The following is a 26,747-nucleotide window of genomic DNA, read 5'->3' as shown; positions in this document are numbered from 1 at the left end:
AGTTGTCTCCATTTGATTATTTCCTCTAGGAAAGAAATGTTACAAATTAAGTCTACTCGAAACCTTGCTCTCTAACCGATCTTCAAGCCACGATAACAAACGTGATCAGTGCTATAACTCAAAATAAAGGTGCATGGAAGGCACTTAAAAACGGCAGATATTATTTCTATCTTATATAAAAATGAAGTCATTAAATATTCAAAACTGCACAAAGACTTCAAACAGCCTGTATACTAAAATGAAGAATTTAAAGAAGCGCTTTAGTATCCCGAACAATTCCCTCCTCCTAAATCAAGTTATCTAGTTAGTATACTTTACTTAAATGGAAGCAAATACTTCTGGGTGTTATTCACATGATAAGTAAAAACGAATTTTTTTTCCCTAAATACGAGAATATGAACTTCTTGTGGAAAGACCATGGCTTTTAGGTCATTAAGAAATGACCTAACTAAGATGAAAATGGATGACAGACTCTAAACTCCATCAAAACACATGGATCCTGTAGGCCTGTGATACACTAAACCACGAGTTCCCATTTTTTGTTCAGTATAATCAATTATTAATTACCATAATTTTGTTGTCAGCAACCGTCCAGCTAGTACATTTTACTTTGGTTATGCACATCACATGAACAAGAAACATTAATTCATATAATTACGGGAAAAAAATTATTTTCCCCAATTATAAGTTATTTCAATTTGTCACTCGCGTTAATATTCTTGTTTCTCCTAATAGTGGTGGTGGTCTTTAATTTGAAATTAAATTATGCGCTGGATTGGACTGCTCCTTTTCATAACTGACTTTTGGTCATCCACAAATGTCTCATTTCGAATGCTTCTGACTGGCTATCTCTGACCTAAACCATTCGAAGAAGTTCGATAAAATCTGGCTCGGAGAGTATAATATTAAAATTCATTACGAAGACATAAAAATCAAGTTAAGCTTAATAAATACTAGTAATTTATGTCCATTAACAAACTGGACTGCAGCAAGTACACTTTCCCAATACTGTCTCTAACTGCATTAAAAAACAAAAAAAAAGTACCTAAAATATTGAACGGTTAATTAAAAATAATCGACAAAGGAATCCATCTGCTCAATATTAATAACGAAGTATAAATAGATAATTCCATTTAGTACTTAAATAAACTGAACAATTTATCAGGTTAAGTGCAAATTCAGAAAAGGGGAAATCCGCAATTCACTACTTCGTGCTCCACAGCATCGTTCTGATGTGATGTCAAATTCTGAGCAAGATGAAATCAGCCGAATTATTAATGCACTCTTTCTCTGTAAGAAAAAACTGGATTGATTTAAGTGAAAAGTTAAGTAAAAAGACTTCGCCGTTATTAATATTTTAAATCAATTTAGTAAGTAATGGAGTAGAATAGAACCCGCAACTTTAAAGAAGTTGCATGGCAGAAATCTCAATTATCCCAACCGGGATTTAAAAAAAAAAAAAGATCGGAGTTAGATTAGATTTTCACCTAGGAACGTTGGGAAGAAAGTTAAAACTATCAAACTCACTGCATTCGTCAACAAAAAAAAAACTCTTAAAAGACTAGATTTCGCTCTTCCTTATTTAAGAACCGAATTACCAAGAGAACACTCGACTTCATCTTAAAGCATTTTTTTAAGGCCAGTGTCTTATGAAAAATTGTAAATGATGCATCACGTTTAGAATAAGCTATTTAATCATCTGCTTTGCCATTTCAAAATTCCTCTCCGTACATACAGATTTTCTTCTACAGATAAAATGGGTTTTAACAAATCTCTTTTCCTTTCTTCAATGTTACTAAAGAGCTTTCCAGATACTTCCAGAGGAAATATTCTTCAGATGAGCTGGGAACACTTTTTTTTTTATTCCAATAATAAAAACATTTCTTGAAAAATAAGATAAGATGGAGTGAAGGGAATTGGAAATTCTTCCAGCGAAAACTTAACAGAAAAGAACTGTTATTCGTAGGAAAGTCTGCAGGCTCCGAGTACTTAAAGGCTTTAGAGTCCAATTTAAGTAGGTCATGTTCGTGCTATTATAGGTAGTATCCAGAATTTGTGCCTTAGAAAGTAAAAGTTTGCTGAAGCCAAAGAAACATTTTGAAAACGATAAGATGTGTCAACATTTTCATTTGTAAAACTCATCATACAATATCAGTTACAACCATGAGTGATAATCGTTAAGTTTTGGTAATGCCCACTTCAAATATTTCCATCTTATACTACATCTGGATTCTAAAGTTCAATACTATGGAAATATCAGTTTTAAAAGAGGTATACCATGAGGAGACATATAGATACAAAATTAATAACGGAAAACTCACGTACAAAGATTATTTAATAGTATAATTTTCACCTGTGTGTTACAGGCATCTTCAGTACATTTTAAGCTCAAATTAAACAATAACTGACAATTCCAAAAGGCGCCACCTAAGTAGCTGGTGTAAGATAACTAAAGAGGTCAATAAATTTCCTAAAAAAAAAAAATTGTATACAATAAAAAGTTAGGAAAGATTAGGTGATTTATAAAGCACTATCTCCCATAAAGGGAACAGACGTAAGCCGTCGGATCTGTTTAAGTTAGGAGAATGAAGTAAAATTTCACATGTTTCTTTATAAAGGCGTTTCATGAGGTGCCGACTTTTGTGAAGGACTCTTGTCTTTCTCCAATGAACTATGTCTAGTGAAGATGGTATGTTCTGCAAGTCCAGACTTTTCAGGTTTAAGGTATTCAATATAAGATTGGTGTTCTTCTAGCCGAATAGTGGTAGATCTTCCTGTTTGTCCGAAATAAGATAATCCACAAGAGCATGGAATATGGTAGACACCTGGATAATTAAGAAGTGGAAGCTTGTCCTTAGGAGAAGTGAGAAAGGTGGAGATTTTTCTAAACGGTCGAAAGGCAACAAAAATATCCAGTGATTTTAAAACTTTTGCTATACGTTCACATAAGGGATAGGAATGCGCGTTATTTTTTCTGTATTTGAAGAGGAAGATATATTAAAACTACTCAAAGCTCTTTTAATGAAGCAATTCTTATAACCATTAGATAGAAAGGAAGAAATTATATATTGCAGTTCTTTCTGTAAAAGATCGTCTGAAGAACAAAAGGAGTGGGCATGATGAACCAGTGTTTTAATAGTTCCTGACTTTTGACTGGGATGGTGATGAGATTCAGCATGGATATAATGGCCTGCATGAGTCTTCTTTCTATAGACTGAGAAATGTAGGTTACCATCTGGTTGACGAAGAATTAGAAGATCTAAAAAGGCTAATTGCTTATTTGGTTCTACTTCTAGGGTAAACTGGATCCTAGGATGAAGTGCGATTAACTTAGTGAGAAACTGTTTAAGTTCATCAGAAGAGCCATTCCATACAGCAAAAATGTCATCGACATATCTGAACCAATGAGTAGGTCTGGGAGAAATGTTGTCAAAGATACGTTGTTCAAAATGTTCCATAAAGAAATTGGAGATAGCAGGAGAAAGAGGATTGCCCATTGCTGTTCCTTCAAAATTTGTTGATACAACTTATTTTTAGAGGAAAAATAACCAGAATGTATTACAAAATCAAATAATTTTACAATGTCTGAAGGAAATTCCTGTTGCAGTAATTCAATGCTTTCAGAAAGAGGCACATTTGTAAATAAACAACATCTAAAATGATCATTATATCAGAAACGTCCAAACGAAGATCTGAAATTTTATTCTTGAAATCCGAAGTATTTTTTTATATAAGTATCAGTTCTTCTAGTTGAAGAGGAGAGTAAATTTTATAAAAATTTTGAGATTTTGTAAGTGGGGCCACCTATACAATCTACGACTGGTCTCAACGGAATACCTGGTTTCTGAAAGCATTGAATTACTGCAACAGGAATTTCCTTCAGGCATTGTAAAATTATTTGATTGTGTAATACATTCTGGTTATTTTTCCTCTAAAAATAAGTTGTACCAACAAATTGAAGGAACAGCAATGGGCAATCCTCTTTCTCCTGCTATCTCCAATTTCTTTATGGAACATTTTGAACAACGTATCTTTGACAACATTTCTCCCAGACCTACTCATTGGTTCAGATATGTCGATGACATTTTTGCTATATGGAATGGCTCTTCTGATGAACTTCAACAGTTTCTCACTAAGTTAATCGCACTTCATCCTAGGATCCAGTTTACCCTAGAAGTAGAATCAAATAAGCAATTAGCCTTTTTAGATCTTCTAATTCTTCGTCAACCAGATGGTAACCTACATTTCTCAGTCTATAGAAAGAAGACTCATGCAGGCCATTATATCCATGCTGAATCTCATCACCATCCCAGTCAAAAGTCAGGAACTATTAAAACACTGGTTCATCATGCCCACTCCTTTTGTTCTTCAGACGATCTTTTACAGAAAGAACTGCAATATATAACTTCTTCCTTTCTATCTAATGGTTATAAGAATTGCTTCATTAAAAGAACGTTGAGTAGTTTTAATATGTCTTCCTCTTCAAATACAGAAGAAATAACGCGCATTCCTATCCCTTATGTGAACGTATAGCAAAGGTTTTAAAATCATTGGATATTTTTGTTGCCTTTCGACCGTTTAGAAAAATCTCCACCTTTCTCACTTCTAAGGACAAGCTTCCACATCTTAATTATCCAGGTGTCTACCAGATTCCGTGCTCTTGTGGATTATCTTATTTCGGACAAACAGGTAGATCTGCCTCTATTCGGCTAGAAGAACACCAATCTTATATTGAATACTTTAAACCTGAAAAGTCTGGACTTACAGAACATGCCATCTTCACTAGACATAGTTCACTGGAAAAAGACAAGAGTCCTTCACAAAAGTCGGTTCCTTATGGAACGCCTTTATAAAGAAACGTGAAACTTTACTTCATTCTCCTAACGTAAACAGATCCGACGGCTTATGTCTATTCCCTTTATGGGAGATAGCACTTCTTTTTTTTTTTTTTAAGGAAATTTATTTACCTTTTTAGTTATCTTACACCAGCTACTTAAGTGGCGCTTTTTGGAATTGTCAGTTATTGTTTAATTTTGAGCTTAAAATGTACTGAAGATGCCTGTGACACACAGGCGAAAATTCTACTATTAAATAATCTTTAAACGTGAGTTTTCCGTTATTAATTTTGTATCTATGGAAATATCATTCTCAAAATCGGGCTGTGTGCGTCTGCACAAATTTTTATACACATCAACGTAACTAGACTAGTTGTAACTGTCAGCCATTGTCAAGTTACAATCTCAATATATATTTGTAAATTGAGTAAGTATACGTCCACATTTAATTTCTTTTTTTTTTTTTTTTTGTCTGATATCATTTTTTTTTTTTTTTTTTAATAACAGTCCTCTTTTAGTCAGGAGAATATGACGATATGTAACCCAAATCTAACAGTTGTTTCTAAGAGTAAAGATGGACTCCCAATGTGCTTAAGATATTTCTGAACTGCTTTCCTACCATTCAACAGAGACCAATATTGAGATAATAAAGAAATGTTTAAATATATTCCTATGTACACCACGACTGAATTGACTTTTAAAGTAAACTAATTGTTTTTGTTTGTGAATCTCACTGACGAAAGATTAAATACCTATCACACGAAATTGCTGGGGATTATCCAAAGGTTGGATAATCTTTGAAGTGAAGCTAACCCTACTATGAAGACTCAACGTGGTTGTTTTCATTATTAATCTCGTACCACGCAATAAAATTCAACTACCACCTAAAGATGTTTAAAAAACATCCATGCTCGGTGGGATTCAAAACCCCATTGTCTGGTGATTGGAGAGTAGCTATCCTCTGCTAACCAGGCCAGCATATCTTATAAACTTATTTGCTACACTCAGGGGTGGATTAAGCCCATTAGGGAACACCTAAAAAAGTTTATATATGTATATGCTACAAAGGTCCGCGCGGTTAGCCAAGTGGTTATGCGCTTCGCAACCTGGGGAAGGAGTGTCCTAGGTTCGATTTTCGTCGGAGACGTGGAGGAGCTTAAGGATTTTCCTCAGCCATAGCCAAGATAGCCGGTCTTAGGGGGGTAGACAACAGGTTTTTTTCCCGCCAGTTCATCTGGGGTTTTTCATCCCGCAAGCAGGCAAACCGACCCCGTGACCACACAGGCTACAATCATAAGATATAGTACGGCAAGGAAGGCAACGGGAAACCACCTTGGTCAAGGTCATTTCCCTAGATTGTGGCGTATATATAGCTGCCCCTAAACAGTCGAAAGGCTAAACAACAACAAGCTACAAAGAGAATTATTTCACTACCTCAAAAAATTAAACACACACTTAATATGTGATTTAATACTTTTATTTCAAAACATGGCAATATTGGACTGATAATTTCTTCAGTCGGACAAAGTTGTAGTAATAGTTTTCCAGTTTTGGAGCCTGGGGCCTCTGGCAGCCGCCAGGTCCAACACCCGCTTGACCTGCCTCTGGCTATACTTATCATTAAGTCTTAATTTTTAGCATAAGTATATACTCTTGGATAGAATGAAATACGTGGAATATATTGTAAAGAATACTAAACGAGGTCATGTGAGGAGACAGGAAAATTATTAGCTTCACTGCACGAAGAGAGTGCGATGGGTTGAAACTATTGAAATGGATTTTCAAAACACTCAAGTAGAGATGCTTAGTCATTAAAACGCATGGGAGATAAACCAAAAGGTCCACTTCAAATGCTGCAAGTTGAACCTTATAATGATGTGTTGGGCCACTGAATATATTGGCAATCTCATAAGTAATAGATGATTCAGAGTACATGTAAAATGGAAGACAGTAAGGCATATGTGCTTAATAAAGGAATAATTCGAAAGATCAGTGTTTGGCGTCGATGCCCCTTAATGTTGAAATTTAGTATAGCGACATGAGTAATTAATTGACTTAAAGATTACCAAACTTGGTAGAGGAAAATATTGCGAACTATTTATTAATTGAACTGCAAACCAATTATATTCTTATCAGTTTTGTTTACAAAGAACAGCATTTGAAATTATATACTGCAGTAACTAGACAATCCAATCTTGTTTCATGTTGAATAGCCTACTCTCAATAAGCCAATCCTGTCACCAGAAAATGGCGCACTAAGTATTCTTCACAAGGCATTTTATAGGTATTTCTGCTGTTTGCGCATTTTATAACTAAATTAAACATATACCAATAAATGTACAGATACCAATACAAAAGCAATGTAGACATTAAACCTGAATGTTTTCATGGAAAATTTTCTAAAAAAGTTTAAAGACGTTAGACTTATTACTTGAGACACAAAATGTGAGAGATAGAGGCAAGATCTGAATCGCGTAATAAGTCGTATTCCCCATTACATAAATAACGATTTAAGATGAGCACATGATTTTTTTTTTTTTATTTCCTTATCTAGGAACAGCCATGTCCATCTTCGTTCAATATATCAGCGATGACCGAATGGTAGCCTGCTGAAAAATTTAAGAAATGACTGTAATGAATGATCTATTTGCGGACAGGAGACAAAAAACAAAACACATAAAAAAAAATACTGCATTAAAAGAACACTGTATTATAAAAACATTCTCATCTCAATCTCACTTCACTATTTTGAATTCTTGCCGGTAATGGGATATCATCCCCTGGAGATACAGGAGTTGCCGTGTACTCTTAAAGAATTTCTAAAGAAAAATTAGGAGTAAATGAGTTTCAAAATATGCACAGTTAATTACCTGCTTCGAGAGTTCAGACATGTCCTCTTAAATGCAAATCCTCGAGTACCTTTTAGACAGAGAGCATTTTAATTAGTTAAACTTAAATTCGTTGACAGGATAACCCACTACATTAAACAATTTTAGCGAAATGTAACCGGGAGAGGAAAAAAGCTCTCTTGCTCTGCTTTGATAATCTCAAAATGTAGATGGACTTAGTTTATGATGTCTGGTGTGGGTTGGACAATCTATACACAGGCCACAGACAACACAAGAGCTCAAACAGAAATAAACAAAAGTCTGAAAAACTGCTACACGTATTCTCAGTAACACTCATCAAGAAACGCGCTGCATCACGATCCGAGTGAACGAATTCTGTCATTTGTTTACAAATCGATAGTGACACAGCAATGTCAGTTTCTGAGAGACCAATATCATTATGATTTTCAAGTCTGACAGTTTAAGGAAAGAAATTTAATGCATCAGATTATCCTACAAAAAAAAAAAAGTTAGTAGGAAACGAAACAAAGTTAGTGGCAGAGAAAATCCTATGTCTTGTACTTTCCTTTAATAAATAAAACTAAATAGCAATGTTTTTAATACTTTATTGCAAAAGACACTTAAGAATTCTAAGAATGCATAAGCTGTAGATACCGAAAGTATTTTTGATATTCTGTATTGTAAACTGTTCAGCAATTAATTCGGTAAAGTATTTATTTCTTTATTATTATTAAAGGTGTTACTGCACATCATGTATCTAGCTTCAGTAAGGGTGCACAAGTGAAATGGAATTTAAGGCGAGAAATGAAGGGGGGGGGGACTTTTGATAAGAGAGAAAAAATATGCGCGTAGCTTTACAGTTTGATGCACATGAAGATCAGCGACCTTGGATTATTTCAGTTTCTCTTTGGAATACTGATAATTTAGACGTCCTACTGCACATTCCTGACATCTCTGAAGTGTCACTTAAATGCAGCTTAATCGCATCCATAAATCAGTGGCTTGGAAGTTTTTTTTTTTTTCCTTCAACTACTTCGAAAAAAGTTGATTCTGTTAGAAATAAATTATTTGTGTTGCGATTGAAATCGCTGCACACTTATTTTATGAGCAACTGGATTTATGTGGTCGTTTTTGCAACATACACTAAAATATAACAAAATATCCTAAAATCAGAATTCCACATCCTGATTAGTTTGTAATAAAGAGAAAATGTAAACTGATGCCGTCATGCACAATTGCCATTTGACAGTACATTATTTCGTTCAACTTAAGATCACTTGCCGTATTTATAACGGAACTGTTATGCCTCAGATGCCCTTTAGTAATGCAAACAATTTTAGAGGTAAAGAAGATTCGCTTGTAATTTTGTTTGTGTGAGAGAGATGTTCGCCAGATGTAACCATAGCTCTTTAACCTGACTTGTTTTATGGCTCATGAGAAACATTGCTCGTGACTACCGATATAATCAGATTATAGTCTGAACTAATTTCCTTCATTTTTTCCTTTTATATTGGTCCCATACACGAGAGGCAGAAAAACCTATAGCACCGTAATGCCGTTCTCCAACAAGTACAATCTCCAACTCTTCATTTTTAATTGAAGATTGTTATTGGGGAACATTTCAAAAGAAATACTACTTCTTGAGAAGTAGATGAACCAAATAAGAGGAAAAGCAGGTTTGGTTTGTTTGCAGCTGTACTGAAAGATGTTCTGCAATTGCTGTTCTTATATTAGCAAAACTATCCAACAGAAAGTGGAGAAATGATGGTGGCCAGTTCAATGAAGCAATGACCTATAGCGTAGTGAGTCTATGAGACAGAAGTTGAAGTGAGTTAGTGAGGAAGGGAAACTGAGTCGAATGGCTCTTCTCTGGACAGAATTGAAAAATGTATGGTTTTAGGCACACCACCCCAAAGACAAGCAGTATTCCACGTAAAAAAGTTAGTGACTGAATGGCTGCTCAGTAGCATCTTGGGTAGAAGAGAATGTCTGGTTTGTTAGAGGGAGAGAGAAAAAAAAAATAGAGCCCTCAAACACTCATACATTTGTGGCGAAGTTCGACAGATGGATCCATTCACTATGACACACAGTGAACGACCAGTTACAAAGGGCGGCAGGAATGCAATTTACGCAGTAGTCTTCGATACCAATCGAAAGCTTTGGAAATGTCAAGAGCGATATAAATACGGTGCTGGACGTGATCCGACTTAATATACACTTAAATCTTTTGTGGTCTTATGTTCCACAGTGCAAATTGGTATGGCGAACAAGGAAACATTGACACAGACAGATAAAAGGGTTAGTTATAATTTTCTCAATTATATCGCTTTTATAAATTAATAAATCAGAAACTCAATTGACTCCTTGGAGATAAAAACGATAGATTTTGATATTACAAATCATCAGTGAAAATGCAAGTTAACTATGAATTCCAATATCAATACGTAATATACAGTCTGAAAGAATAGAAAAGTAACTAACAGCTGCTAATTAAAATTCAATGAGAAGTGAATAATGTACCAAGTGATGATAAGCGGTCAATAGAATGAAACGAGCGGTATCAAAATAGAAGGTTTTATGTAATTTCTTTTATAAGATCCTTTCGGTCAAAGGGAGTTGTATGCTTATAGTGATGTTAATGGGAGCTACACATTGCTGCGCACCTCGCCTACATTGGATTTTCAAGGAAGGTACTTTATAATAAGAATCCAAAGATGACAGAGTGCACAATTCTTTAAATCTCTGGGGTTCCTTTTTTTTTTTTTCTTCTCCCATCTTTCCTAGTGATAGTCATCCATTTCCCTTAGAAGAAGAAAGAAAAAAAAAAAAAAATCCCTCCCAAGCGGGGAGATTGCTCCATGTATCGCTTTTCTTTCTTTTTTTTTTTCTTTCCTCTTAATTTTTAAGCTCCTCTCCTTAAGTGCTTACAAAAAACGTCGGGGAAGTGAACCTCATTTTCTCCCCTATTGTGTGGTTAAATGGGCGACTCCCTCTCATAATTCATACTCTTCATTCAAGCTTACTTAAGAACGCTCCTCTTCTGGTTAGCATATCTTGCAACAAAACTTATTATTTAGGCCATCGTAAGATCATGAAAGCCAAGTGTTTCGAAATTCCTGAACAAACGATCGTTCTCTTTTACAGACGAAATTCCCAAATCACCCCCGACAATATTTATTGGTAGCCAGACGATTGCGAAGCTACCTTTGACATGCAACTGTTCAACATTTACTTCAGAACTGAGTCATTTCCTAATTTTCTTCCGGCAAAAGATCATAATAATCCCGTCTTTTTTGTAGTCTCCTACCTTAATAATTGACTCTGCATGATGTCCTCGCATTTATCATTGACGGCCGGGGGCCAAAAGGCTCCTAACTAAGAAGTGTTCTCTTTTTTGGCAGAAAATAATGTAAGAACCATGGGGCGCTTTTGAAGGAGTCGAAAGCTACACAGGCTATAAAAAAGTGCGTCACTTCATTTAAATCTAAGTGATTTTCTTTTTTTCCTGTAATTTCGTCGAATTTCCACGTTCAGCAAATTTTAAAAAAATATTCTGTAATATTTATTTTTTTAAAGAATTTTTAAAAACATTCAGAAATATATCGGAATGTTTGGGTTTTTTTTAATAAAAACAACGGCGACTGCTTACAAAAATTTTACTGAGCAATCGTCTTCAAATTAATTTAACACTAAGCACTCGAACTAAAGCATTTTTGACAACCTTTGGTTCCAAACAAATTTCAAACCTACACAATGCATGCGAACAATTCTTGCATTACGGGCGTTTCAGTGGCGTATTTACGTATTTCCCGCCACTAGGCCCGCAGAAAGTACCCCCCCCCCCCATATTTAATGAACATGTTGATTTACATGCGTAACCTATTTATGCATATCGTAAATTCGTAATATAAATATAATTACAAAAATGAGAGCCCGAAATTTTTGCCGCCCCTCAAAATTTGCCGCTCTAGACCAGGGCCTATACCTAAATACGCCACTGGGGCGTTTAATTATCACACGAACATTTTAAAATTCATGGATCAGCTATCGCAATTAATAATTAAGATAATACTTAGATATCGGTGCTCTGCAACCCAGAACGAAGTTCATTAATATTTAGTTGACCTATTTTAAAAATGTCGCGCGTATTTTGCTTTCAATTATCGGCTACAACGCAGCAGTAATGAAATTATTTTAGATCTCAGCAATAAAACTAAGACCTAGCTTTTTTAACATTCAGGTGCTTAAACTTTTGTGTATTTAGTGAAAACCGCTAGTTTTGTTCAAAGTGGATTTAACAATGTCTTTTAAATCGTTTTTTTTTTTTTAATGAATAATAAATCGTTGCGTACTAATAACAGATTGATATTAAACAATAATATTTGCAAGGGATCCATGAACAACGTCAAGTCAACTTTTGTTCTTTAGACCCTCAACTTTTAATGTCGCTCATTTAATTTAAAAAGAAAAAAAAAAAAAAAACAGAAGGGGAAAACGGTAGTAATTTGTTTAAAAAAAAAATAATAATAAGTTCCATAGTACAATCTCTAAAATTTCATGCAGAAGAGTATGAAGCTACATAAAAAAAATAATGAAATTACTAGTAGCAAAATCACTACCGAGTGAATCATGAAAGAAATCGGAAGCGAAAGGCAGACTGGGAGAGTTAGTGCTATCAGGTGGTAGTACTAGTATACTTATTCATTTGACTTTTTAATGCAGAAGTGCTAAAGGAATTAAGGAAAAGGGTTCTACGTAAAATAAAGATCGCTAAAGCAGAAAAAAATTATGTTGTCAAATAAATAAAATAATTTCTTTATGCAACTATATACATTTGTATGCTACTAGAATTTCAAAAACTTCTCTGGAAAAGTGAAACGAAGAAGATTCCACTCTAGATCTAATGATTCTGTATCAAACGTTTTTGTATACCTATCAATAAGGAATTGTTAACCTCTTGTGGAATCTTTCAAAATAAGATGAGGCTATTGCTGATAAAACTTTTCTATTAACACTAAATTTACTTTTACGCATTTTAAATTTGCTGCAAATTTTAAAATATGCAGCAAATAATAAAATGCATACGCAAATGCATAAAATATACTGCTGTATTGAATATGATACGCTTCATACCAAATCTCCTGATCGAAATCCCTCAGTTTTAAAACTGCTATCCGTTTAATTTTTAATGGTATACAAATAAACGCCTCAGTGGTGCAAGTGGGAAAACAGCACATTCCCTTTAATTAGGACCGAAAAAATTTAAGCGCTTTCAACTGAAGCTCGGCTAGTTTTCAACTGAAGTGAAAAGGTTGTCCTCTACTGACAACTCATGGCCTTCAGTGCTTCGCTGTCACTTCTAAACAAAACAGACAATCCTGTCTAATTATAGCTCAGCGAAATCGGGCTAAGGAAATTATAAAAATCATAAAGGTCCAAAAAGGTTTGTCCCTTGAAGACTGATGTTTGCGTAATTCAGTCGTTATTTTTGGCTTTGATAATCTACAGAAAGAGAAAAACGTTGTTCAATAAAAGCCAATGATTTAAAAAAGGATTTTTTTTAAAAAAGTAACTGCGTACATGTAGAATGTCTTTAATGCTAAGTATTACAATATATCGCATATAATCGTCACGAGATGTTTTTTGCATTGTTACTTACCATCACACTAATAGAAAACCACTTGACACTATCTCCACGATCAAACCAGGACAATGAACTGGTACAAAAAAACTCTCGCATTAACAGACGAGAAACACATTTCAACTTCTTTCTTTCCTTCCCAATTCGCTAATTTAGTAATATTCAAGCTTATGCTAGAGCTAGTAAAGACATCAAAGAATAAAACACAAAATATAGAGAGAGAAAATACAGGATAGAATTACTCCAGGAAGGAAGTATAAATACCTATACCAGGAATAGATTGTCAGATATACGAGAAAAAATAAAATAAAAACAGCCTTTAACGATATTGTGCATAAAGTAAAAAATGAAGCATTAGGGAGAAAAAAAAATTAGTAAAAAAAAAACTAATCAAAGAAGAACATCACGATATAAAGAAAATATGAAAAACAGAAAAACTGAAACTGCTAAAGTACTCATAAGATGAATATTGGAAATCAAAAAGGGAAATAATTGAATGGCTAAGTAAGATACATTTAGGAATATAACTAAATAACAATGGCACTACACAAAATGAAAAAGAAAAAAAAAAGGACAATCAATAAAAGCCATTAGAATACAAGAATGTCTTAACAGCCTTATCTGGAAGAATAAGAACATAAGTAAAGAAAGGATATTCTAAATTACATGACATTATCTCTGTTAGATCAGTGCTGACATTGCAGCAGAAAGACGTACAGACTAAGACAATTTAATGGAACCATTAAATGAAAAGATTAAGAAAAAATTGAAAGTGTTAAAATATTCAACAAAATCAGAAACTCACAAATCAGAGAAAATTGTAAAACACGGTCAATATGATTGTATTCAAAAACAGGAAGAATGGAAAAATCATACAGGAAGGCAGATAACAGATAGGCAAAGGAAGTAAAGAACTGGATACTAAAGTGAAAGAGAAGTTCGAAAAGTGAAAGAAAACATGTAATATTGTGCTTTTCGATACATTTTCCATTTTTAATATGTTTGCAATATTTTAATTGAACTCGGCGACTAAATTTTATTTAATTAATTAAATCGTGATATTTTGATATATCCTCGAAAAAAAAAATGACAAGTGCTTTCTATATTTTAGAACAGAAGAAGTTTAAGACAAAATATTTAGGAATCACCGATAGGCATGCAATTGAATAGCGATTTTAGCATTTCACTAGCAAAACAAGCACATCTAGGATGTTTCAAAATTATTTCCATGTTTTATCCAGGTAGTTTAATCAACAAGCAAATAGCACTAGGAGTTTATTTGATACGTTGCTGAAAACGAAGAGGCATGCCCTCACTTTCCTGCAAGGTTTTCCACCTTAGATCGGTGGCAAAGAAAGCAAGAAGTGAGTGAGATAACCTCGACATGATGCTAAATTCTGTTCTTGCAGAAAGGGCACTTGAGGAATCGAAACAGACTAGACGAAACAATTCAGTAAAAGAACTTGAATAATTAACTGTTTTACACAGCTAGGATATTATTAATATGGCAAATGCCACTGCTACAATCTACAGATTCATCGTTTTGACAAATATTTACTAGATACTAGCTAAATCAATAAACATTGTCCCTCTTTCGGTAATAAACAGCACTGGCATTAAATTATAGCAAACCCCCTTGCAATAGTTAATATACGATTCTTTAATTTCCTTACCTGATATTTTCGTATCCTTTCTAGTTGTTCTTCACTCAGACTCATATCTTTATTAAGTTCTCTACTTTCTACACTAACTGCATCTAATGGCACTTTGGAATAAAATCCGCCATTAAGTTGAGGTTTTTGGTTGGATGAGTTGTGATTAACTTGGTGAAGATCGGTAATCCGGGGTGTTGGCGGTGTATCTAGAGGTCCGTTTGCTAATTTGGTTTCCGACTCTGAAAGGGAAATTTTATCACTCCTATTTGAACAGGGATAGCTATCCTGAGCACTTTTCCGCCCATTTTGAAATTCACTATTCACTCCAGGTGGTTTAGGTGGGGGATATCGTGGAGGAGTTTTTGTTACAGCAACAAAAGTTTCTGGCACATCCACTGCCATCTCCCTATGGCGAAGTCGTTGTAGTTCCATCATATCGGGATCACTGACCGATTCGCGCACAGTCACACACCGATCATTGATAATACTAGAAATAGGAGAAGGGGAAATTACCCGAACTTCGTTTAGTGACCTTTGGCCTTCGAATGTTTCGTCTTCTAAATAATCCCGATTAGAATCGGATATGTCAGCAACAGAGCGAAGATTTCCTGCAAAATAAAGAAAAACCTACATTATAGATAACTAATAGAACTGGGTTAAAATAAAAAAATTTAAATAAAATTCGTTAATGTTATCTTCAATGGATTTCTGTTATCTTTTGTTCTAAATACTTCTTTGTATAAGGCTGTCCCTATAGAACTTAATAAAGATAAAACTAATCTCAAAATCAGATTTGAAGCTGTTTAGTTTTTGTACCTTTGATATATATCTTTATCGCTAAAATGTATGGATTGACATGGTTACACACCTGATAAGTTCATAATAGAAACTTAAGGTGTCTCCAGATAAATGATAATTCAATATATTAGATATCGTTTTTGGATTAATAATCCATTATTTAATTCCTTTTATGTTTTTGTTGACGACTATAAATATTGTCAAAAATGAAGATACAGAAATGGATGTGAAAGACTTCATTGTCGACATCATTTAACGCTCAGTTTTTAATCTGAATAAAAGAAAGCCTGCAAAGAGTATTTTTTGTTAAATATTATAATTTTTGGTCGGTAAAGTTATTTTTAAAAAAATGCAAAACTAATTTTTGCAGAAGAAACTGAAGTTTGTAACAGTGACAGAGTCAAGGTAATAAAATACAAAATGAGTGTCGCCTCTGATAGTAGCGGCCTTATTTTCGCAATATACAAAAGATAGTTCTGCCGGAGTAGTGACTAAATTATTAAGATTTACTACACAAAATTACCTGACACTTCTGGAAATAACTGATGCGTTATATTTGTTGAGAATGCTGTTGTTATGCAGAAGTGATTTGAAGACAGATCAGAACCTGCACCAACAGATTACTGTATTTCGATATAAGATTTCGTGCGGTATAATTCCACCTGGGCCTCCGTAGCTCAGTCATTATTGACGAAGCCCTTTCGTCGGAAAAACCTGGGTTCGATTCCCGTCAATGATGCGAGGAACCTTTATCTGGTCTCTTTCGACGAAAGGTGAGTTAGACCGGTCTCATACGGAGGCAGGTTTTTTTTTTTTTTTTTTTTTTTTTTTCTCACCCGGAAACTCGGGTTTTTACGTCTTAGGCCACGAAACCTAATACGTAAAGGAAGAAGATAATTCCGTATACCGAATGAAACTTTGTTTTACTTAACTAGGAGTGGGCATACTGTGAAATCTGAAAAGTTAGTTGGCGATTGGCTTATATGCTGAGGTTCCTTATTGTTTATGGAACCTCTATATCGAAGGGAAAAAAGAAAAAAAAAACTATTGTATTTGAATTATTAATGAATTTTTTTCTTAAAAAATCGATTTAAATACTGAATTCGTACAGCACATTTGAAAGGTAACATAATTTAATGTAGTTATATATTTGTAATAACAACAAAAATATCCCTGGATAGGGATTTTGTTGTTCATTTAAACATTTCTTTTGCCAAAAATATATATATGCAATTTTTAAATAAATAAATATATTTATTTGTGTTTCCTCTCCACCCCTTACATTCCATATATGTCCTTGTTTAGGACTTATATTTTCCCGTCGGTATTTCTTATGAATGAGTAGTATGAGGAATGAGCGCAGTAGTCCGACAACCTTATGATCACGACTAATCGCTGTTGATTAAAAATTATGTACCAGTTTTCCATTGAGAAAAAGACAAATACTATACTTGTATATTTTACATAAGAAGAAATAAAGAATATCGCAGTGGAGCAACTAAAGCGTGACGTAGTCATTTTAAGAGCGGATTCAAATCCTGGCAAGATAGAACGAACTATTTCTCCTGAGAACATTTTTTTGTCGAGGTGATTTTTTTTTTTTTAAGACGGAAATAAAACTGAGAACGTATTAAATTAACGCGCACACACACACGCTGGTGCCTTAAAGTCCTAGACTGCCTCGTCATTATTTCTAACAATTCAAAACAAATAAGCTGGTAATTAAAGCCTCCTGAAACTTGTTTTTCTCGTATACAGAGAATTGCCTGAAGTTTATCTAAAGAAGAACTGATTTCCTTCTATCGAGGAAGGAAGGAAGGATACCAATAACAGAACATATTTAATGACATGCCGGAATATGCTTTTCCTCAATCAGTTCAGTATTTTCTAACGTAAGCTATTTACACAACCCAGTCTCCAGAGGTAGTTCTGAAGAGAAACTACCCCCCCCTCGTTTTTTTTTTTTTTTTAATAATAACAAATATGTGCGCAGTGAATGCAGTGCAGTCACTCAAAATCCGATTGTTAGAGATCCTTAAATGTTTATTATTTGATAATATTTAGTATGAATACAATACTGGTGGGTGCAAATTATTAAACTTAAAACTACAAAAACGCATACGGCAAATAGCATGCGTTTATCTTACCGTCAGCTTCTATTTCTTGCGTCAATTCGAGTTCTTGATCAACATCAGGAGTACCAACTTCACAATGTCCGTTCACTCCTAAGAACGACGGCTGCTGTTCGGCTCGAAATTCACTCGGTAATAATTCCGTAGGTCGTTTCGATTTCTTCACTCGCTCGAGAGTGGCGTTCTGAATATCAGGCACCGACGTGACGTAGATGGGATTGTTTTCTATAACACCTCCAAGTTCTGGACTACTACTATGAGGATATTGGTTAAGTTCCTGAGAAAGCTTGGTCATATCCACTGGTTTGACTTTCTTGAGGGCAGAAAGGCGTTCCAAGCGCTCGCGGGCTTGTTGCTCAACAGCAATAACAAAGGCGTCTTGTACATTGACATTCTGGGCTAAGTCTAATGCTGGAAAGAGGAAAATGGTCTGTAGAGGTTTGTTTCACATTCAAATAGAAATTGAGAAGCGTAAGTTTTAAGAAAATAAGGAATAGAACTTCAGTAACCAAATATAACAGTTTAAACTTCTTTTCACATTAATTAAATAAGGATAAACTGTGTATTTAATATTTTATTTATGCTGTTTATAATTATTTACAATTATTTATGATGTTTATAATTATTTACAAACGTCTAATTCTGTTTTCTTTAAATTAAAAAGTTCATAAATTTAAAACTTTAAAATCTGAACTTTTCTATTCTTAGAAACGCAAATTAATATGAATGCGGAGATAACTAATGCCAACTTACTTACGCTCGGTTGGCTTTAGTTATCTTGGCATTTATATGAAATTTTAATCCCTTTAACTGGAGGCTATAGAACCCCATTCAAAAGCTACCTTGGGGGTCACTGACTTCTTTTCCTTTCAAACTCTACATTGTGACATTTCATAATAGAGTAGTTACACTACTAATTTTTAGTATCTTAATTAACGAAAATGAGTATCTTTCATTTCTATACTTCGAGTAGTGCTAAGAACTTTTTCGCTCCACTAACCCGTTCAGGAAGTTCACTTTCACGCCCACCAGCACGCAAAATTTTCTCGTGAACTCCTGAAAGCAGAACATAAGCCATCTGTTTAACTCTCCACTGTAAGCAGTTGATAACATAGGAAAATATCTGGACAATCACTGCCTGTTTGCTATGCGCACGAGATTAAATTTGTATGAATTGAAATATTCAGAGAAAACATATTTAAGGAAATTTTCACCCTAACGTGACAACGAAAAGTCTCTGTAGTGACGAGATATGGATTTTTTTTTTTTTTCAGCCATCCAAATAAACATATTATATCCTTTAAATGAGGAAAATACATACAACCCTGTCTGGCTGTGTGAGGGGAAAAAAATCCTTTAGCTGAGCATTAACAAATAATATATGCATTTCATCATCGAAAGATTTCTATCACTAAATATCAAGACAAAACAAGACTGAGAAAACACAAATATAAAAGCTGCGAAATATGCTAAATAGAATGAAATATGGCAAAGAATATTTTGGAAGACGTAAAACTAATAAAAATAAATTTAAAAAAATCTGCTTCATTCTGACGGGATTCCAGACATCGTGATTGTGACGTGAGAGAATGGCTTCTTGCTGTCTCTCAAATTCAAAGCCTTGTTATGAGTGCTACAGTAAGTTCTTACCAATCTGAAGCCTCTTAACCGATGAAAGCCAATTAGTGTTAAGTCTCCTAGAATATCGCACACATCATCGGGTCTCTCCTTACCACAACAATTTTCATGTCCAATTGTTGAAGTATCTAGAAAAGTTTCTCAGAAAAAGCAAAATATTCTTAAATCCAACAGGGCTGTTTTAAAGTGGCAATTTGGGGTTTACGAAGCGCATCATTTCCTGGTAGACGTCATACGACTGCGAAGAGATTCTCTTTAAATTACTTTTCTGAAGGTTTTAAAATAGAGGCTCAAGTCGTATATGACAGGTGTTATTGAAATCAAGAAAGATGGAAAAGGAAAATTACGCAAATAAAGAAAAAATTATTCGTTTCGGAGATAAGACTTAAAAGACCAAAACAAAAATAACAATTTTCTGTCTCAATCGGCAACTCCATTAAAAAAACTTTTTTCTGCTATCTGCACTTTCAGGAATTCACTTTTATTCAAAGCCCACGTTCGCTATGAACGCACAAGTGAACAAGAGCGATGACCGATAGCCTTCCTCTAGCTCAACCAAATTCCTCAAAATTAGGACAGCCTGGCATTTAAAATGTTTCTTTTGTCCTACATTGCATACCAGGAAGTTATCTGGAAGCTTTTATGCCAATCAGCAGCTGACCAGGTATGTACAACACACTCTTATCTAAACTCAAACATTTGACTTCCTTTTAATACCATTCAAGGTGTATTTCGCTATCGTATTCTTCGCCTGCTGCTGTTGCTATTATTATAAAAGTGATGCTGATTCTGGTGCGAGTTTAACTATTCTGTTCACTCTCTCAACGAGGAAGGCGAACGAACATGAAATTCTAAAACATGGAATCCTTGAATAAGATTGACTGTTAGTTATCCTGCTGGCATTCAGACATGCACAAAGAACACACGCACAGTATTTTCATTACATCAGTAATCAAGGTATCCCCCCCCCCTTCATCCTTGAAGACTAAGGAAAGTTTCATCGGAATCATTTCCAATAGAGCACTGAAACTTTGTTTGCAAACCTTTTTTTTCTGCGAAATCCCTTAATGTTTCATTTGCCATGACGTCAAGGGCTATCGCTAAAACGGTCACTAAATCATTCCGTAAATACTCCATTACTTCACGGGCAGAAAAGCTGATTATAAACAGCAATCGAATAAGCTGATCGTAAACCTGTCTTAAATAGCAATCCAATTCTATTGACGGCCTGAGTGTGAAACGGATCAACTTCAAAATATCGACCTATTTCAGATTACCTTCTTTATCTGCAAACACGGAAAGAAGGTGATGCGACATTTTATTCTGACTTCATTCGTAGAGAATATATCACAAAATGAAATGAACGATGCCGTCTCTAATGCAATTTTCTTGACTGGACGATTTTAAACGTGTCCTGAACTCATTTGTTGAAATAAATCAAAATATGTTTTCAGAAGAAAATTATACCAAATTTAAAAATAACGGATACTGATGATATTGCATATTTCATCATCATACGAGTACAAGATGAAATTTAAGTTTCATGTTGTCTGGCTATAAAATAATGATGGATCTGTAATATCCTCAGAATCCAATATTATTTTGAATTAATATTTTTTTTAAATAAACGATTGTCGATCCAAATTCGTGATGAGATCTCCTAGACTCTAATTGTCATTTTATAAATGGTTGAAATTATTAATATTCATCATATTAACATCTCTCGAAATCAAATCGAAAAAAAAATGCCACTTTAATTTCATTGACGTCAAACACTGGAATGACTTCTGAACAATTTTTCTTGTACTCCATCCCGTATCGTCAGCAATTAGCAACCAAGGACATGAATGGTACGCGTCTCTACAAAAATATTGATTGATGAGAAGCCTGCCGAATTCAATAGGTGAATGCTCGTTAACTTACTCCTTTGACTTGTCTATTCACACGAGCAACAGTTGATAGAGGGAAGAAGGGAAGGCGTTCACTCAACTCAGACAGATGACAAAAGTATCTCAGGAATAGGAAGGCTGCACTTTTTTTTCTTTTTTTGTGGTGAGTATAATAGAAGATTGATGGTATAGTCTTTCATGTTAAGAGGTCACATCAGCTATTCATGAGGGAGAAAAAAAAAAAAAATAGGATGCATGGAGAAGAATAAAAGTCTACCACAAATTGCTAAAAACCAATGAACAGCAACTTACTGGAATAATGTTGAGTGCCACTAGAGACTACTGATCTCCTTACGTAAAAGGTGAATATATCACAAAAGGACACCATTAGAATCTAAATGAACTTTAAATACGTAAATACAAAAAACTGTTTGCCTATAGACGATACTCTTTCGGAGGATGACCTTCATCTCTTTTAATAACACGCCACGAGTCATTTTTTATATATTAATTCTGCTTATGAAAGGATGAACCTGTAACGCATAACTACCGCATGCTGGTAGGGGGGGGGGGGGAATGATCCGAACAATAGCTTTCCGTAATTGATGAATAAAATTCATTTAAATACAAATATACATTTGTATTTAAATAACCTTTTGTTCGTGTAGATTTAAGAATCTTCTAACAAATGTGACTTTTGGGACGAGGGGAGGGGGAGGGGTAATACATATGATGCAACACTGTTATGGGGAGATGTACGATGTGATGTCACAAAGAAATCAAAGCATTTTCTTCAATTCTTGATTAGAAAACGGATGGCATACTTTAGAACTCTTTAAAATCTTTTTTTTTTTATAAGTTAAAAAAAAATTACTTTGAATCCCTAATGCACATTGCAAATATAATCCAGTTACTGATTTTTTGCAAGATTTCAAAATAGCGGTGTGGTGTTTTTATATGTGAAATTATACAAATTAAATAAAACACATTTATTTGCGAATTTTAAAAGCAAACTTTTCAGTATTTTTTCTTTTTTTTATGACTGAGGGAAAAGAGGACGCAAAAGTTTCAAAATAAAGTAAAACATTAGTTAACGACATCCTCCTTAGAACTTTACGCGCAACCTTACTGCGGTATGGTTATCAACGCATACTTGCAAATGAAGGAAATCAACTCTTGACTGTAAAATAAGACAAAAATAAACACAGAAGTCAACCCACGTTTACTTCCTATTTCAATAAACAGGACCTAAAGGAAAAGTTAAACTATGTTGATGGCAAAGAGAACTTGGCTGTTTTGCAGATGTGTTATTGTGTTTATAACAACGCGTGTACACACATAACTGTACGATTCGTTTTTATGCTAGTGAGTGATCTGGGAAGAAACGAGACATCCTGCCTTGCTGAAACGCGTGGCAAAAATCGCGAGAGATCAACATGTGAAAAGTCTTATATGAAGCTGCAACAGATCGAAGTAAAGTTAAGTTGAATTCTGATAAGTACGGAAAGTTTGCATGTAAAAATACTCGAGTTCTAGCAGACTTTAGAAGCCACCCTGCAGACCATAGTTCTTATCTAAACAGGTTCCTAAAGAGAAGCACGAGCTGAAGACAAAATCCGATACAGAAGCAAGCGGAAAATGTGACAATAACGAAGTTAGTCGAAAGGAAACCCGAGAAGTAGGCAATGGGACTTACACACACGAGCGCATTCTCCCGGCCACTAGTAACAAACATTCAAATTGTACTTACGTTGCTAAGACGGGACACGACAGGGGTTTCTTTTCCTCAACGTATTCTCAGCGTCAGAAAACGACGAACAGGCCACTGATAATCACCCTCTCCGAGAGACAGTCGGCTGAAATCCTGTACGACCAAAACACCTTCAAACATCGGTACTGTCTGTACGCGCCCACGAGCGTGGGAAGATTCCTTAAGCCTAACGATACAGAAAAATCAGAACTTGCACACGTATCGACAGGTGAAACGTCACACACAGCCCCAAGGCACGCACACAGCTACAGCAACTTCTGCCGTGACCCACCTCTCCTGTTCCGGCTTACCTCATCCACTGCAGCCACGCCAGGAATGTGGCGTGGACGAGTCCATTACGTCGGCAGGGAAATGAGCAGAAGTTAGCGATGCTGATAACTGGGGATCAACAGGTTTGGCGCACTTGGCTGGGATATATGGGTCGGTTAGGTATGTTTGTTTGATAGCAAGCCAAAGTAATCGTTACCGAAATAGTAAGCAAATAGAAGAAACGCCGTTTCTTTCGCCTAAAAGCACTTTGAAGGCAGTCAGTTTTCATTGTGCTGAGAAGTTTATTGATTTAAACAATTCAATCTTGGTTTGTTTATTTTTTTACCCCCCCCCCTCTCAATACATGACAATAAATGCAGATATATATACCCATAAAGATAAAATACTTCGCAGGACGAAGTTAGCATGTGACGGAATAACATAACAGCGATTTAAAAAATAAAATAAAAAATGCCACAAAAATTAGGAAGGGAAAGGAAACCTTAAATAATACTACATTTTAATACAATTTAGAACATATAAACATATCTAAAATATAATTTAGAAAGATTTAAGTCAAAGTAGAAAAACATTTTCTAAATATTTCTTTAGATTAGAATCAAAGCACCATTCAATAAAATTGTTAATTATGAGCAGAATCCAATTATTTGATTACAAATCAATAATTAAAATCGCAGATCAATAATTAAAACATTAAATAAAATATGGTCAATTAAAAATAAAATGAAGGGGAAATATTAAGAAATAACAATAAAAAATAAGCCACTTATTATTATTAATAAGCCACACACACAAAAAAAAATTCTATCAAAACTAGTTGAAATCTTTGCTCTGGTCAAGTAACAAAAGATGCCCGAAACGATGTAATGAAGGAAGGAGTCTGGAAAATTTGGAAGGGACCAAAATATTTCGCTATCCAATATATGGAAATAGGTGCGATTGTAGTTGAAGTATTCTATGAAATCTAGTTCGTAAAACGAATACTATATCTCCTAACTCTAATGCGTTTTAGATGATTGAAATGCGTTATCTTCAAGAATTCCACTTTTTTTTTTTTCGTCTTCACACGACGTTGAATTAAAATGAAAATATTAATACGTTCTGTAGGTATGTTGAGAAAAAAAATTCAGTAATGAGGGGAGGGGGTTCATTGGGAAAAAATCACAAAAGTGCCACAAAAATTAGGAAGGGAAAGGAAACCTTAAATAATACTACATTTTAATACAATTTAGAACATATAAACATATCTAAAATATAATTTAGAAAGATTTAAGTCAAAGTAGAAAAACATTTTCTAAATATTTCTTTAGATTAGAATCAAAGCACCATTCAATAAAATTGTTAATTATGAGCAGAATCCAATTATTTGATTACAAATCAATAATTAAAATCGCAGATCAATAATTAAAACATTAAATAAAATATGGTCAATTAAAAATAAAATGAAGGGGAAATATTAAGAAATAACAATAAAAAATAAGCCACTTATTATTATTAATAAGCCACACACACAAAAAAAAATTCTATCAAAACTAGTTGAAATCTTTGCTCTGGTCAAGTAACAAAAGATGCCCGAAACGATGTAATGAAGGAAGGAGTCTGGAAAATTTGGAAGGGACCAAAATATTTCGCTATCCAATATATGGAAATAGGTGCGATTGTAGTTGAAGTATTCTATGAAATCTAGTTCGTAAAACGAATACTATATCTCCTAACTCTAATGCGTTTTAGATGATTGAAATGCGTTATCTTCAAGAATTCCACTTTTTTTTTTTTCGTCTTCACACGACGTTGAATTAAAATGAAAACATTAATACGTTCTGTAGGTATGTTGAGAAAAAAAATTCAGTAATGAGGGGAGGGGGTTCATTGGGAAAAAATCACAAAAGTGCCACAAAAATTAGGAAGGGAAAGGAAACCTTAAATAATACTACATTTTAATACAATTCAGAACATATAAACATATCTAAAATATAATTTAAAAAGATTTAAGTCATAAAGTAGAAAAACATTTTCTAAATATTTCTTTAGATTAGAATCAAAGCACCATTCAATAAAATTGTTAATTATGAGCAGAATCCAATTATTTGATTGCAAACAATTTTTTTTTCTGGAAAATTTAAAGGGAAAAAATCATATTTACATTTTTTATCATTATTATGATAACACCGCATGCGCAACGCAGATGATATTCTGATATAAGCAAGGCGCTTAAAACTACCCGGAGGGAAACGTGTATCTTAATTTAAGTGTCTCCTCAGCAACTTAATTTAATTAGAAGCATTTATTTACTTATGGAAACATAATTATATATACGATTTAACCATCCAATTAATACACCAAAACCATTCGTTATAAATCTTTTTTCCGATAATTTTTTTTTTTTTTTTGCCACGTCATTTTCCCTGAAACTTCTAGTTTACCTATTTTGTTTATTACTTTAACAAAGAAATGAGATGCACTAAAAGAATTACTTCAATCGATTGTCTAAAAAAAAAAAAAAAAGTTGAACTCCAAAATAAAATTACAATAAGAAATTTTAAATGAACATTTTAAATGAAAATTAAAAGAATGAAGTATTCTATGATCCTTGGATTAGGAATTTAATTATTCATATATCCAACAAATTGAATTGGGGTGGGGGGCACAGACAATTCTGCGATAACTTTGTTACGTCCATATTACAAAAAGAAATCCTTTTTTGTAAAATTGCAGAGATAACACCTAAGTATCCCGTCTACTTGGAGATGATCTAGAAGTGATTATAAGGAAATATCAAGAGAAAACAAGTGCAATATCAAAGTTATAATCGCACTCCTCAAGGCACACAATTTTAACACCAGATTGTTCATATTCTTTTCTTTCTAATTTTAGGTCATCTGTGATGAATTATGTTAATATTAGCCTCATCCTAAAGGTTACTTTGATTCCCAGGATACTCAGATTTTAAGAAACTACACATTTAATACTCAATAACCACACACAAAAAAAAAAATTACCTTAAGAAATCTGCTGACTTACTATACTCAAAGTAACTCACTATTTTAGAGGGTGTAGGGTCCCGCCTCATAGGGGTTTTGAAGAACCATGAATCTAGTTTATTAAATAATATTCTAATTCTAGTATTGGTTTCTTAAATTTCAACATAGCTTTTAATTTGGTGATTTAGCAGATCAGATTTTTTGGAAAAATTCAATTACATTGTTTCTAATAAATTATAATTTTAAAACTTGACAACACCGAAGTTACAAAGCTGATAATTATGTTGT

The 26,747-nt window shown here is 34.0% G+C and overlaps 1 protein-coding gene across 2 annotated transcripts in view; it reads right to left on the bottom strand.

Annotated features, from left to right (window-relative positions):
- The window catches only part of LOC150104654 (protein PALS1-like), a 282,994-nt gene that overhangs the window by 151,828 nt on the left and 104,419 nt on the right, over nt 1-26,747 (bottom strand). The window contains exons 1-3 of one of the 2 annotated variants that reach the window (XM_090395247.1): nt 23,188-23,503; nt 17,926-18,321; nt 14,999-15,588 (exon numbers count right to left, since the gene is read on the bottom strand). In XM_090395247.1, coding sequence (XP_090251373.1) covers nt 14,999-15,588; nt 17,926-18,205 — 870 coding nt within the window. In that variant the 5' untranslated portion in view covers nt 18,206-18,321; nt 23,188-23,503. Of the gene's footprint in view, nt 1-14,998; nt 15,589-17,925; nt 18,322-23,187; nt 23,504-26,747 lie in introns of those variants that run through there. The other variant, XM_090395246.1, reaches the window with a different exon arrangement.

Source organism: Typopeltis vanoorti, chromosome 7, assembly GCF_054136105.1.
Source record: "Typopeltis vanoorti isolate ZY-2024b chromosome 7, IOZ_Tvanoo_1.0, whole genome shotgun sequence".
In the NCBI taxonomy this organism is placed as follows: Eukaryota; Metazoa; Arthropoda; class Arachnida; order Uropygi; family Thelyphonidae; genus Typopeltis; species Typopeltis vanoorti.
The sequence above is the reverse complement of the archived record's forward strand: the minus strand, read 5'-3'. Positions and strand labels throughout refer to the sequence as shown.